The sequence below is a fragment of the Cannabis sativa genome, chromosome 1 (genome assembly GCF_029168945.1).
Source record: "Cannabis sativa cultivar Pink pepper isolate KNU-18-1 chromosome 1, ASM2916894v1, whole genome shotgun sequence".
In the NCBI taxonomy this organism is placed as follows: Eukaryota; Viridiplantae; Streptophyta; class Magnoliopsida; order Rosales; family Cannabaceae; genus Cannabis; species Cannabis sativa.
The window spans coordinates 34,575,878-34,589,944 of record NC_083601.1 but is presented as its reverse complement, the minus strand read 5'-3'; the positions used below and the strand labels follow the sequence as shown (position 1 = coordinate 34,589,944).

The 14,067-nt window shown below is 31.6% G+C and overlaps 1 protein-coding gene across 4 annotated transcripts; it reads left to right on the top strand.

Moving 5' to 3' along the window:
* The first annotated feature begins 6,693 nt into the window (after nucleotides 1–6,693).
* LOC115705908 (common plant regulatory factor 1) lies at nucleotides 6,694–12,268 on the top strand. Of its 4 annotated transcripts, none has more exons than XM_030633374.2 (13): nucleotides 6,694–6,954; nucleotides 8,609–8,781; nucleotides 8,927–8,989; nucleotides 9,086–9,181; nucleotides 9,285–9,365; nucleotides 9,709–9,744; nucleotides 9,833–9,993; nucleotides 10,182–10,230; nucleotides 10,355–10,403; nucleotides 10,760–10,980; nucleotides 11,079–11,156; nucleotides 11,375–11,500; nucleotides 11,601–12,268. In XM_030633374.2, the coding sequence occupies exons 2-13, from the start codon at nucleotides 8,719–8,721 to the stop codon at nucleotides 11,835–11,837; spliced, it is 1,260 nt and encodes a 419-aa protein (XP_030489234.2). In that variant the 5' UTR covers nucleotides 6,694–6,954; nucleotides 8,609–8,718; the 3' UTR covers nucleotides 11,838–12,268. The 4 variants fall into 4 exon arrangements, with proteins under 4 accessions (XP_030489234.2, XP_030489232.2, XP_030489233.2 ...); XM_030633372.2 differs by having other exon boundaries at nucleotides 6,699–6,954; nucleotides 10,352–10,403; XM_030633373.2 differs by having other exon boundaries at nucleotides 6,746–7,235; nucleotides 10,352–10,403.
* The last annotated feature ends 1,799 nt before the right edge of the window (nucleotides 12,269–14,067 follow it).

Sequence of the window (14,067 nt, the reverse complement as noted above, 5' to 3'; positions counted from 1 at the left end):
GTTTCAAATTTCGCCCTAGGCCTCTCAACACCTTGAGACGGGCCTGTCTTCATATTTCCAATCTATTGAAATGCATTAGCCAGTAGCTTCATAATTTATATAATTCGTTTCTTGATCAAACTATTCATTACAAAATATGAGAAATAGAATTGTGTATTTTTCTTGACAATTTGAAAATTTAAACATTGTAAGTCAACTATGTGATAACTGTCATGAAACTGTAATGCAATAGATATATTTGTTGCGAGACAACTAAGATTAAACCTTAAAACAACTAATATAATGCCCTTATGTAATACATACAAAACTTACCACAATTGAGTTTTCTCTGTACAAGTCGTATATTGCCAATTCTGAGCCCTATTTTTTTAAAAATAATAATATTGTAGTAGCACAACAACTATTATTCAACTAATATACAACTTAAATGCAACTAGAAATAGAAAATGTAAATGAGCATTATCATGAAAAATTTGTTAGTATTTTTTTTTTTTTTTTGTCATTGATCAACAATCAATTGTCTAAATTTTTTGGGACAGTTTTGTCCCATGTGGCTTGGGATAAGAAATTCTGCAGGTCATGGTTTGGCAAAGTATGCCCTTCGGTTAGACGATGAGCTATCCTGGTTCAAGGAGGTGGAGCCACCGATTATGGATTGTCGCTTTGTTAATCATGTGTGATTTTAATCACCGCGTCAAAAAAAATTGTACCTTAATAATAATATTATGTGGATAAACAACTGTTAGAACATGTAAACCAACTTTATAATAACTAAATGAATATATCAATAAAACTAACCATGTTATAATTTTTTTTTAAAGAGCTTTGTGTTAGATTGTCGATATGAAACACTTGCAAATATCATAAAAACTATTGTATCGTTATCAGTTTGTAAACATTGATATGTCTAGTTTGAGAGCATTAGTAAAATATTAATGCAACTGCAATGCAACTACATAGAAACTTAAAAACTAGAATAATATTTCTATGTATGTGGCTTTAGATAAATTTAATTTTTTTTTTCTATTCGTGATTTGTCATGAATAAATCCACCATTGAAAATTTAAAAAACAACGTTAATGTAACGGGAGAAATATTAGCTAGTGTATTGATACATTTTTTTTATACCTGATTTGAATTGGTCAAGAACTCTAGGTCTATTTCAGACAGATCCACATTTTATGAATTTAAAATTGATATTAGGAGGATTAATTTTCTTTAATTTTAATCGTAATTCAGGGTTAAATTTTAGTTTCGAACTAGTTTTTCTGTTCGATTTTTCATAAATCCAAAATTATGTGTTTAGATTTCTTACGGTTTTCTTCTCATGTAAAGTCACCGGAATTTATGGTGATTCTTCGTCTGGCTTGGTTTCTTTACGGTTGGCCTACTAGTTTGCTTGCTGGAAGCTGTTGTTGTTAAAGAATGTGGTTCGTGCGGCTGAATGGTTAGAACAAGAGGTATTTTTCGTATATTTTTATTGTTGGGCTTATAAATGTTTATAGGGCTGGTCTAATGTATTTGTGTAATACTTTTGCTATTTTAATATATACATGAAAAAAAGTCATTTTTAAAATAAAAATTATTAATATAGAGTGTCTTTATTAATTTAAAATATAATTAAAACTCTCATTTTTATATTAATCATAAAAGTGTGTCAAATTGTATATAGTTTAAAAAATTATATTGCAATTAGTATAATTTAATATTAAAATTATATTTTTAGTGTAACCATCATAATGTTGGTACTTGTGCTAAATGGAAGTGGAAGTGTAACTCTTTTTTTTTTTTTTGAGTGTAGCGTAGTGGTATTTTACAATCATTTAATAGCTTAATAGCTTCAAGGTCCTAAGTTCGAACCCATGACCTCTCCTTTTTTCCCATCCCTCCCTCCCTCACCACTAACTCTTACACTATATTATTAATTCCTACATTTTTTTTTAATATTTTAATTGATACTAAATTTCATAAATAGGTAAGTTAATACTATTATATTAAAAATTAAATTAAATAAGAAATTTGATATAAATGTATTTTTTAAAATAAAAAAGAAAATAAGCACTACTCATAACAAAATGAAAAATAGCAAGCGGAGTTTGACGAAACGAGCCCCTACCAGAGAAATTGCACGCTCTTGTATAGGATTCCAAACCTGTGCACCCCTAAACTACAAGCTTTGAAACTCCTACTTTTTTATGGGATATTTAAAGATTTTTTACAAACCTTTCTATAATATAAGGTTATCTGATAGTCTTTGTATGCTTTTGCGCATCTTTTCCTTGACACTATTCGTAAGGTTTTCAAAAGGTAGTTTACTTGCTTACTTGTTAAAGGAAGGTCTTGAAGAGTATGACTAAATTAATAGTTTAGGGCCATTCAAAAAAAAAAAAATTAATAGTTTAGGGTAGGGGCGCTAACGAGAAAAAATAGCCCCAACCTATAGATAGACTAAGGCACCTTTACTAATATTTTAATAGTTAGCTAGGCACTTCTTTCTCAAAGTCAAGTTTCTCGCTTGTTGCTTATTTAAAAAGAAAGGCGATAATGCAACTTTCTTTCAGCTGGCTCTGTCTTATCTATTTTTCTCTTGTTTTTTTTCAAATGGATATGTTATGATAGAAATCCCATCACTCTCTTTCCTTTTTTACGCCCCACGTCACTGTTAGACATTTATATGTATAAACTGAAATATATATGTTTATGTATAAAATGCAGAATTAAATCAAACATATATATATTATGAATAAGGATCGAAATACCTCCAGCTATTGATTCTAGAGCTTCAAACCCACATAAGCTTTGATCTGCAAAGGAAACTGGTTGGTGTGGGTAATCGGGCTTCCTCGCTCTCTCAACTCTCTTTAGATGGATTTTGCTGTTATGAACAGAATGAGTGAGGAGTTCGGGGACCGAGACCCTATATTTATAGGTGAGATACTCCATCAGTATCTGTGCCACATTAATTGTCAGAATATTTTGACAATTAATTCAGGAAATCAAATCAGGTAATGAATATAGAAATCTGACCATATATAGAATATTACATAATTGATTTTGTTCAGATTCAATGAATATAAAATATTCATTTAACAGAAAATCAATTATTTATTTATTTCCTTAAATAGAAAATCATTTCCTTAATTAGAAAATAATTTCCATAAATAAAATATTCTAATATTCTCCCACTTGGTCAGCATTTAAACTAAAATATTCAAACCCAACGTTCCTCATTATATAATAAACATACGAATCATAGCGACATGTCCTCATTATGAATCGAGTATTATCTTCCATGTATTACAATACATTTACTATATAACAATGTACTTTATGTGGCAATGTACTTAAGTGAATAAACCCTAACCCTTATGTTTATTCAGGTCCTATTACGATAATTTTCTCAGATGAAATTAAGGTGCACATAAATATGAGAAAATATCGAAATTAGAGTTTCATTAAATAATTTTTGGTTGTACAAATAAAAAAAAACTGCATATGGGTTAACTGAATCCCATATTTAATTTATGATCCTTGAATTTGTGTTGCGGCATGCCTTTAGTCAAGGATCTATGCGATCACCCAATTCAGTTTGCGTGATTAATGACCACTTATCACGCCTTTTTATGGCTAAATACTTAATGTCGATATGCTAGCTTCGACCAGTACTCTTAGAGTTATTAGTCATAAATATTGTAGCTGAATTTATCGCAAAATTTTCTTAATGGCCCAATGAAACTGTAATTCTGAACTCTAGGCCTACTATGAAACTCTATAATACATCATACGAGATGTATCCTCAAAACAATAAATGAATCTGACTTCTATAGTGGAAATAACAATCAAGATTCTCTACAATATAACTTACAGGTAATCTTAACGACGTAATAAAATATTGATTTACGTGAATAAATACAACCAGTGAAGTATGTTAGAATCTAATTGGTTAACTATATTTCCAGATGGTCAATTCATCTTAAAATATGTATGAATATAATTTTTAGTATCTTAAAGATACCTCATCACTTTGTATGAAAAATAAAGTGGTCTTAACTTTAATTATTCTGATACTACTTAACGATCCTGAAACAAATGTAATGCAAAGTCTTATTCAGACTCTTAGGCATACATTAGGCTTCTAAAATAGAAGCAAATGAATGTTCTTAATTTATTCTCACTCCAGATCATTTTTCAGATGCTGGTTCGAGTTGAATTTATCACACTTAAAGATAAAAGTTATATCTGATGAATAATACATAATTTTATTTAATCAGAGATGCTGTGACTACTCTCTAATTAATTAAAATTATATATATTATTTATATTCCTTATCTCAAAATAATAATTTAAGATATGAATGATTTCAACTTATATAGAAAACTTTTATCATCATTTGCAAGTAACATATTGTCGACGTATAAAACAAATATTACTCCCACTAACTTTCTGGTATATAATTATTTCCATAATTCTCTTTTCAAACCTAAAGGAAAAGATGATATAATACCAATTTGTGAGATGTTTGTTTTAATCTATAGATAGACACTTTAAGCTTGCATATGTTCACCACTATTAGAGGAAAATCTTTATGGCAGTCTATATACCTTCTCCTCTTAGTTCACTATTTGGAATTGATTAATGAATTAAAACAAGCAACAAATGCCAAGGTCTATAATAGAATCTTTTATAAAAACAATTGAGAATGTAAATCTCATTTGACCGACTCAGTTGACCGAATCTCTCACTAGAGATTGTTTAACTACAACTTGATCGTTCTAGTGGTAGTTTCAATGCTATTTTTATTATTGGTAGGACGAGATTCTAATTTGTGATTAATTCAGCTCTTTAATTTTATGATCTGATCTCTTAGGATCGCTATACAGCTTGAAAGCAAGTGAATCACTTTTTTGGTTTAAAATGCTGCTAACCCCAATGCAGCTCGCTTTTATTCTAGTGAATCAATGGGTTATCGTACCGACTTAAAATCTTGACCCTGTGGGTTTTTGTTTCTTCTTCCCTTTCTTAGAGATTTTCTCTAACAAAGTGAAAATGTTAGGACCATTTCTCTAAAAATAAATAAATAAAAAGGTTTATATATATTGTAAGGATTGGTTGTAATCAACTTAATACAATTCCCGTTATCTTGATTAATTTAAATTGGAGCACTTAAATTGGAGACTAGTTAGTGACAAGAAATGCGGTGTGTCGTTTTAAGTATTGAAATAAGTTTCTCCAAAGAAAAAAACAAGTACTGCAAATAAAATAATACACTACACTACAAATGATCTACGTGTAATTTTCATCTCATTCAAATAAATAAGGAATACCTTAAGATCCTGATATCAAATATGTATTTATTTAAATGATAACAAGAACACGTTTTGATATCAAGCCGAAACTTTCCCCTTTATTTGTGTGTGTGTGTGTTTTCTTAATATTATTTTAAATTTTATGATTTGTAAAAGATATAAATTGGATTATTTATGTTGTAAAATGATAATTTAGATTATGTATTTTTTTTAAATGGTATAAAACAAACTCTAAATTCAACTTTTATTAATTTTTTTTTACCAATTTAAAAATAGTTTCTAATGTTCTCTAAAAAGATAATTTCGAACATGAAAAGATTATTATGCATATCATAGCACTTTTAATTAGATTATTATTAATTTTTAATTTAATAAATAGAAAATTTTAAATTATTTTAAATTGATTCTAATCTAAAATAGTATTTATTTATTTAGCTAAATCCCTTATTGTATTGATAAACTAATTATTTCTTTTTACAATTTTTTTATCCTATTATTAGAGGGATTATTTCACAAATACACAAAAATTATAAAATTATGATTTTAGGAAATTTTAAATATTTTTATAATTTTTATAATTTTATTTAAAAAAATACGGTCTTTTTATGTTATACTGTTATTCATTTGTTGTTATTTATATGTTATTTTTTATTGATATTTTAATTTTATTTTTATGTATTTTTTTTTAATTGTTTTTATAAAAAATTGTAAAACTTTTAATTTTTTTTTTTTGTAAAAAACTGTAACTTATTTAATTATCCATAAGATTTCACGGAAATATATAATAAATATTTTTTTGTTTGAAAGAACAATAAATATTGAATTTGACGGTACATGCACTGTGGCACATAACACGTGTCAAAACCATACATGCAAATTAAGACTTTATAAAGATATATTCCACTACTGTGTTAAAATTCTATCCGCCAAATCATGCTACAGATCACGGAAAAAAAAAATCCGCCAAATCATTCTTCGCTGCTAATAAAGATGTTTATAAATAAATAATTAAAAAATTTGGCAGAGGATTTACGGAAAATATCGAAAGAGTCCCTGGATGGTGGCTGTGGTGGGTGACCAGACATGGATTCCAAAGGGCAAATTAATTCCAGTTAATAAAGTATTTTGTTTTGCCAAAATGAAAAAGAAATAAATACTATTTAATAGACGAGATTAATTTAATGACAAGGACCACGTCAGCCACATGACGGGTGGGAATATGTTGGACCCTAGACCCCTGGACGCGTAGATCGACTAATCAACTAACACGTGTACGGATCTAAATAAACTGGAATAAACAATTTTAATAGCGCGAATATCGATGGGCCACATCAACAACCACCACGCCCCTCGTATATACGGCGTACCGTATAAAACCGCTTACGCTGAAGACACGTGTACGATGACGTGGAAGTTGGCTTGGCGCTCTTCTTCTTCTTCTTCAGCCCCCACCTCTCTCTCTTTCGCTTCATTCTATTTTTTATGTGTGAAAAGAAAGCCACAACGTTGTAGAGAGAGAAAGACAGAGAAATGCTGAGGCTATGAAGCTCGGTGATTTCGCCATTGACGATAGTTGAAGCTCTTAGAGATAATATTTTTCAGGAAATTTAATTTGGAGGTGGAGGTTTTCGGAATTTAGAGTCAAGAGGTATGTTAAATTTTTTATCGGAGTTCTTCCTTTTTCCTGTATTTTTTCTTCTTGTAGATTTAGTATAATGTTGCCGCGATTTTCTGCCTTTTCTTTTTATTTCCTTTTGAGTGTTTTTTAGTTTGATGAAAGTGAGGTGGAAAGTATGTGGAAGAGTTTAAATTCCAGAATTTTGGTATCTTTCAAGGACAAATGCAGGGAGCAAGAAATTATGCCTTTGATGTTTTGTCATTAGAAATCAAAGGAACAGAAATCTCTAGTACTATCAGTGCAAGAAATAGGTAGATATTTTTAACGAAGAAGAAGAAAAGGATGATTAAAGTTGATGCTTAATTAGATCTTCAACATAACTGGATCGTTTTACTTGGAAAGCTCAGTTTCATTAGCTGATTCAGTGTCTATGTTTTCCTCAATTTCTGTCTCTTCTCGAATAAATTCAATTATATTTGTGAAACTTAATCCATTTTTAAACGTTGATTGCTTTAGATTTAGTTGGAGATAAATAATTATATAAATTAAGGGGTTGAGTTAAATTAATATATTGTCTCTTTGCAAAAAAAATAAAAATTAATATATTGTCAAAAAATTTCTCGTCGAGGGTGTTTTTGTCTTTCAGCATCCAGACTACCCGTTTCAGTCTTTCAGATTAAACTTTCTTACCCTACTGGCACCTTATTATCAACTGAGATGGCGGAAAGACTATACTGACCTTGAATTTGTCGTGTATTGTGATTCAGTAATTTTCAGATTCTTTTTTCTCTTTTTTTTTTTTAGAAAAAAAAAATATTTGGGGGGCACAAATTGTTTTTTTTTTTTTTTTTTTTTTTTTTTAACATTGAAAAATACTTGTGCATTCTTCAAGGAAAATGATGTGCTAATAGTTAAATAAAATTTAGAAAATAATAATGATGATTTTTTGTTGGTTCATGAGTAGGATGTTAAAAAAAAAAGATGAAGGCTTGTGTTCTGATTCTTGTGGAACTTTTCTGGTGTCCACGTGCTGCATAACGAGTTTCGTTTTCATTCCTTAGTGAATCGTGATAGCTGACGCGATAGAATATCGTTTAGTTTTGAAATCCTTACTGGTTGTTGCTTTGGGCCTTTTTGGTCTAAATAATTTTTTTGATTTTTGGTCCAAAATAATTTTGGGTCTGTTAATTTTAAATCCATTGGTAAAGTATATTAGAAAGGACTTTCTAAGTTTTAAAAGCATCAAACCACAGTAGACAATTAAATAATTTTCTTATTACTTGTGATTTCGAATCTGTGGGGCGTGTCTATCAATTCATAGGGCACTGATATAAGCTTCGATATGCATTTAGTGTTGAGGCACCAATTGAGAATTTGCAGAAACATTATGATCAGCTGTTTCTGCTGTGAATTTGTGTTTACAGCAGAAACACCTGATCGTTTCATGTTTCTTTGATGTAATGATATATTCTCTCAAGCATTTCTAAGCTTGTCACGGTATTATTGAGCTTATTATTATGTTGGTCCGGTCGTTTGGTTTCGAAACATAAATTAACAGTAATTTAGCATATGAATTAATATTGATCAATAAATCAGTTTAAAAAAATGTAACTCTAGTCTCTAATATCATTTGTTTTTGGTTTTGTTCTTTCTTACAATTTGGCTTGTGTACAATTTGATGTAGGAAGCTAAGTTGGCCTTCAAAATATCTGTATAATAGTGTGATTCATCTATCAAGAAATCTCCAGCATACCCTTGAATTGTATTTGAAACAATCCAGGTCGGTACTGGACTATGGGAAATGACGAAGAGGGAAAGTCTGCTAAATTCGAGAAAACTTCTCCGCCTGCAACTCCGGTAAGATGAGGGCAGAAATTTTCTTTTCTGATTTACAAAAAGCATCAGTCTTGTTTGCTTAATTATTATGTAGGTTTCTTTTATTCTAGGTGCACCATTAATTGAGACTTTTTCTTACTGTTGGTATATCTTTTTGTATCTCCAGGATCAGACGACTCCTACTAATCAGGCCAATGTTCACGTATACCCTGATTGGGCTGCTATGCAGGTTACCTATCTACCCTTCATGTTTCGCTTAATCAAATGCAGATTTTATGTGGATTGGTCCTTGTAATCATTTCAATAACATTTATTGCATTTTCAGGCATATTATGGTCCAAGAGTTGCTCTCCCCCAATACTACAACTCAGCTGTAGCTTCTGGCCATGCTCCTCATCCCTATCTATGGGGTCCACCACAGGTAATTTCCATAGCATCAAAGCATTAAGAAGTTCTCTCCTTGAATGTTGTGTTTCTCATTTTTTCTTTGTGTTATCATCTGACTTCTTCAATAATTTTTCCAGCCTATGATGCCCTCTTTTGGGACGCCTTATGCGGCAATCTACCCACATGGCAATGTCTATGCACATCCTCGAGTCCCTCTTGTAAGTGTTTATGCTCTTCTAATAAACAGAGTTTTTCATAAAGAAGAAAAAAAATGATATCAGACTTCTGTTTTCTTTCTTTAATTAAGGGTGAGACACTATCCCCCGGGTGTTCATAGTTTGAGTATAAAAGTCTGTAACTTTCACCTTCTCTATCTCAAAACTAGCATATCTATTATCTACCAGAAGTCTTTTGGTTGCTGTACTAAATAGATATATGCTTGGTTCCCTCATTGTTGATTCACTCCATTTTTTTTGTTCCTTTGGTTTCTTTTCCGCCTAATAAACTTCAAGCATTTGTATCCCAAGTTCCTCTTACTTAGCAATTTTCCTTTCCATTTAGGGAGCACATGGTCATGGGGTTCCATCATCGCCTGCTGTAAGTATATCCTCATCTTTTAGTTCCTTCATGTCTGTACATTGAATGCATTCTTAGTAAATGTGCAATTACTTGTTATATGATGCAGCTGGGTGTTACTCCTGTGACTGTGAGTGTGGAAATGCCTACAAAATCGTCTGGAAATTCAGAGAAAGAGTTGGAGAAAAAGATGAAAGGTTTTGATTCACTTTCCATGTCGATAGGCAATGGTAATGTCGAGAGTAGGGCTGAAGAGATGCTGTCACAAAGGTTTGTTCAAAAAGTATTTATTCCCTAATCATTGATAGCCTAAATGATTTGTTGTGGACTAATCTATTGGCGTTCAATGTACTAGAATACTTCACATGTCCGGGAGATTTTTCGTTTTCAAATGGCACTTTGTAGGATGTTTTTCTTCTATCTTACTCTGCTAATTTGAAATTATGAATAATTTGCAGTACGGAGACAGAAGGTTCAAGTGATGGCAGTGATGGGCATACTTCTGGGGTGAGGGATTTCCCCTTTTATTAACATCTCTGTCATGTTGACTTTATCAATTGTTGTAGAACATATATACTTTGGTGATGGATTGAGTTTTTTTACACTAATTAAATTGTGTTGTGTTCAGCAGGCAAATCAAATCAGAAGAAAAAGAAGTCGTGAGGAGACACCAACTACAGGTATTTTTTTCTTCCCCTAAGCAGTTATATCTTTATTAATAATGACATAAGGGGTCTTTTATCACTACTTTCTAACCAGTAAGACGAATTATCACTTGGTGCAATGGCAAAAATTATTATCATACCTTCCATTTTTTTTTTTTTTTTTATAAAATCACACCTTGCATTTGAGTGGCAGTTTTTATCAAATTTTTGTCCTTCTGAACCCGCGGCATTATAATGGGGATTTAGTTGGTTATACCCAAGTCCACAAGGATGGTTTTTTTTATACTAGTACTTGAACCTTGTACTGAAATTGGAATCTTTTTGTGTTGGATTATGCTCTAATACCTGTATCCGTTAATATACAACAATAGGAGATGAGAAAACTGAGAAGCGGGTCAACTCAGTTTCTGATAAGACAATGGGTGCATCTCTCTCTGCTGCTGGCGTACCAGCAAAGTTGGTTGGACCTATAGTTTCTCCTGGTATGACCACGGCATTTGATCTCAGAAACCCTACTAACTTGAGCCCCAAGACAAGTCCTTCTGGCTTCAACCAAGCCTGTACAGTTTTGCCTTCGGACTCCTGGGTGCAGGTATTGCCTTGATATGCTTTTCTGTTGTCACAATATATTTATTGTTCTACGCACATTTTCAAGAAAAATCTTAATTGGGGTTACTGGAATATGTTCAGAATGATCGGGAGCTGAAGCGTGAAAGAAGGAAACAGTCTAACCGAGAATCTGCTAGGAGATCAAGGTTGAGGAAGCAGGTATGAGATAATGTGAAATTGGCTTGTTTGATGAATATATGTTGTAGTCTTCTATGACTATTGTTTTTCGTGAAAGACATAAACAGCGTCTCCACTGGGAGTTTGCCAGGTCGAACTGCCAGGGCCAAATATAAAAAAGATAAATTGTTTCTTTATTGAAAGAAAGATACAACTTCTTCTGTTTTACCGGACTCAATTTTTTCATTTTTCATGCTCAGGCTGAGACTGAAGATCTTGCACGCAAAGTTGAATCGTTGACTTCTGAGAACGAAACACTTAAAGTAGAATTAAATCGATTAACAGAGAACTCGGAGAAGCTGAGGCTTGAGAACACTAAACTAGTGGTACATTCTTCATACATTTCCTGAATTACTTCTTCAAAGAACTGATGAATTTTTCCAACTATATCAATGCTTAGTACTCGAGTCTCGTTTTGATAAACAGGGTAAGCTGGAAGACGCAAAACTTGGGCGTACAGAAGAGATTGTAATGAACAAGGTCGACAAGAGGACTCAACCTATAAGTACAGAAAATTTACTGTCCCGAGTTAATAACTCTGGTTCCATTGATAGGACTGCCGAGACAGACAATGGCATGTATGAGAAAAACTCAAAACCAGGGACTAAGCTACATCAACTCCTGGATGCAAATCCGAGAGCTGATGCTGTGGTGGCGGGCTGATCAAGGGGCTAGTTTTTGGGTGGTCTCTTTAATTATGTAGTTTTGGCATATTTCAAGCCCAAAATTACTGCTAACAATAAGCAGGAGGAGAATGAAACGGCTCAACAGAAAAACTAATTTCTCTAATTTTACTTGCGAGTTAGGTGTCATACAAGAACTGATGCTTTTCTAATTATTAGAATTTTAGAGTGCTGAGATGGCCTCTGAAAGATAGTTGTACATTGAAGAGAGTCTTAACTTCATAAAGATTTAGAATAGAGTAGGTAAGAAACTGTTTGGATGTGTCTTGTTGTGGTGTAATTTTATTTTATTTTAGTGATGATATGTCTGAAAGGCTGAACTGAAGGCCATGCCATGCAATATATATCGTGGCAGGATATGTTGCTTGGCTGTTTTTAGTTAAACAATAATTAATGGGTATTTTTGGCAAACTCTACTGTTGTGTCATTTGATGTTTGATGACAAATAAGGAGACTTTCTTTCTTATTAAGATGGATGATGCTGTTAGAAAAAGTAATACATTTTGCAAATTAATGTAGAAAGGAACAAGAGTTAAGTGACCAAAAAGAAAATAATTAATTCGAGAAAATATCAAAAAACTATTTCTTGTGTATCGACATAATTGCTGTCACTCTTAGAACTGAGTCTAAAATCTAAATCTATATGCTATTCTATTAGAAATATCACTATTGAAGTTCAACCAAAAGATAGTTGACTTTTTCCTCGGGAGTTTGAAAATTTGTTGGAGTGTATTTTTCGAAATAAAGTAGTTGCTTTAGCAACAAAGCACATTTGGGGTTCGTTTAGATAGTCGTATTGTATTGTATTGTATTATCTTGAATTGTATTTTATGCAATATTTTTATGTAAAACTATTTGTGGTATTAACTTTTATGAACACCTAAATATATGATATTTTAGTATAAATTAAAGTTTAACATAGTATTATATAAAAATATGATATATAATTCAATTCAATATAATACAATACAATAAAATTCGATTTAATACGGCGTTCCAAACGAGCCCTTGATGTCTCCCTCGACCTCAAGCATTTAAAACTCAATTACCATGACTAAAGGGAGTTCGACCACAAGATTAGTCGACTTTAAGGAAAATTTAACTGAAGTTTTGGATGTTACAATCTATAAAATGGGAGTGTTAGGATTTTACAATTTCATAAGCCAAATGTGTTTCCAAAAGTCTCATTGAAATTTAAACATGAGGAGAAAAAAATAATTTGTACGATGAAAGAGATCCATTACAAGCTTCATGGCCAATTCAGAAATATCGTTTATTGGGTAAGAAATAAAATAATAATTTAGAGAATAAATTATTATATATAAAAATGAAAATTGTAAAAAAAATATAGAAGTGAGGGACAACTACCATCCTATCTCCATGTGTCCATTCACATACTAATCTGTTTGTTTCTCTAGTTTCATGTAAGATTTCAATAAATCTCACGTGTTCCCATTTTAGATAACAATTTCTCATTTACATATATTTCATGGGAGAATAGATTTCACAGAGATTTACAAAAACGTTTCACTAAAACAAATGGTGCTGTAGGCTGTAGCTGCCTTTCAAACACGTGCAAGCTGCAAAACTCAGTAAGGTTTTCAGCAAGGACATATACGTACGAGTGGTAGTTTGGGTGGGAATTTTTCTTCCTTTTTCTTTTTTTTTTTTTATTATTAAAGAAACTAAAGCATTATATAGTTGTTTGGTGGGAGAGTTTTAGTGTGTCGTGTTCCTTGTGCGGCCAGCCATATTTTTTAAGAAGTCAAAAGGAGGGAGTGGAAAACTTCGAAATGCCAATTGGAATGGAACCCTTTCTTCTCATCCTAATTATTCATCTCTTCTTTATATGTGTGCCCACATATACAATCAAAGTTGCCACACCACATAAAGCCTTCTTCCATGCTCTATATAGTTAGTGTTAATTAAATAAAGAGGTCAAAACAATTTTGTATTTTTGTGATCTGGCTTGAGATATTATGATTTGTGTTTTGTTGAATTGTATTCTCCTCCCTTTTAAAAGATAACAACATCGGATTTCTTTTTTATAAACAACCCTCATATACTCATATCCTGTATATATACTAATAGTAGTAAAAAAAAAGAAAATAGGAGGGGATTTTTTTCCTTTGGAACTGAGCTTTCACCATTATTAATGGTGGCACACGTCCTTTTTAAAATATATTTCTCCCATTTTCCCCGTATTTAAA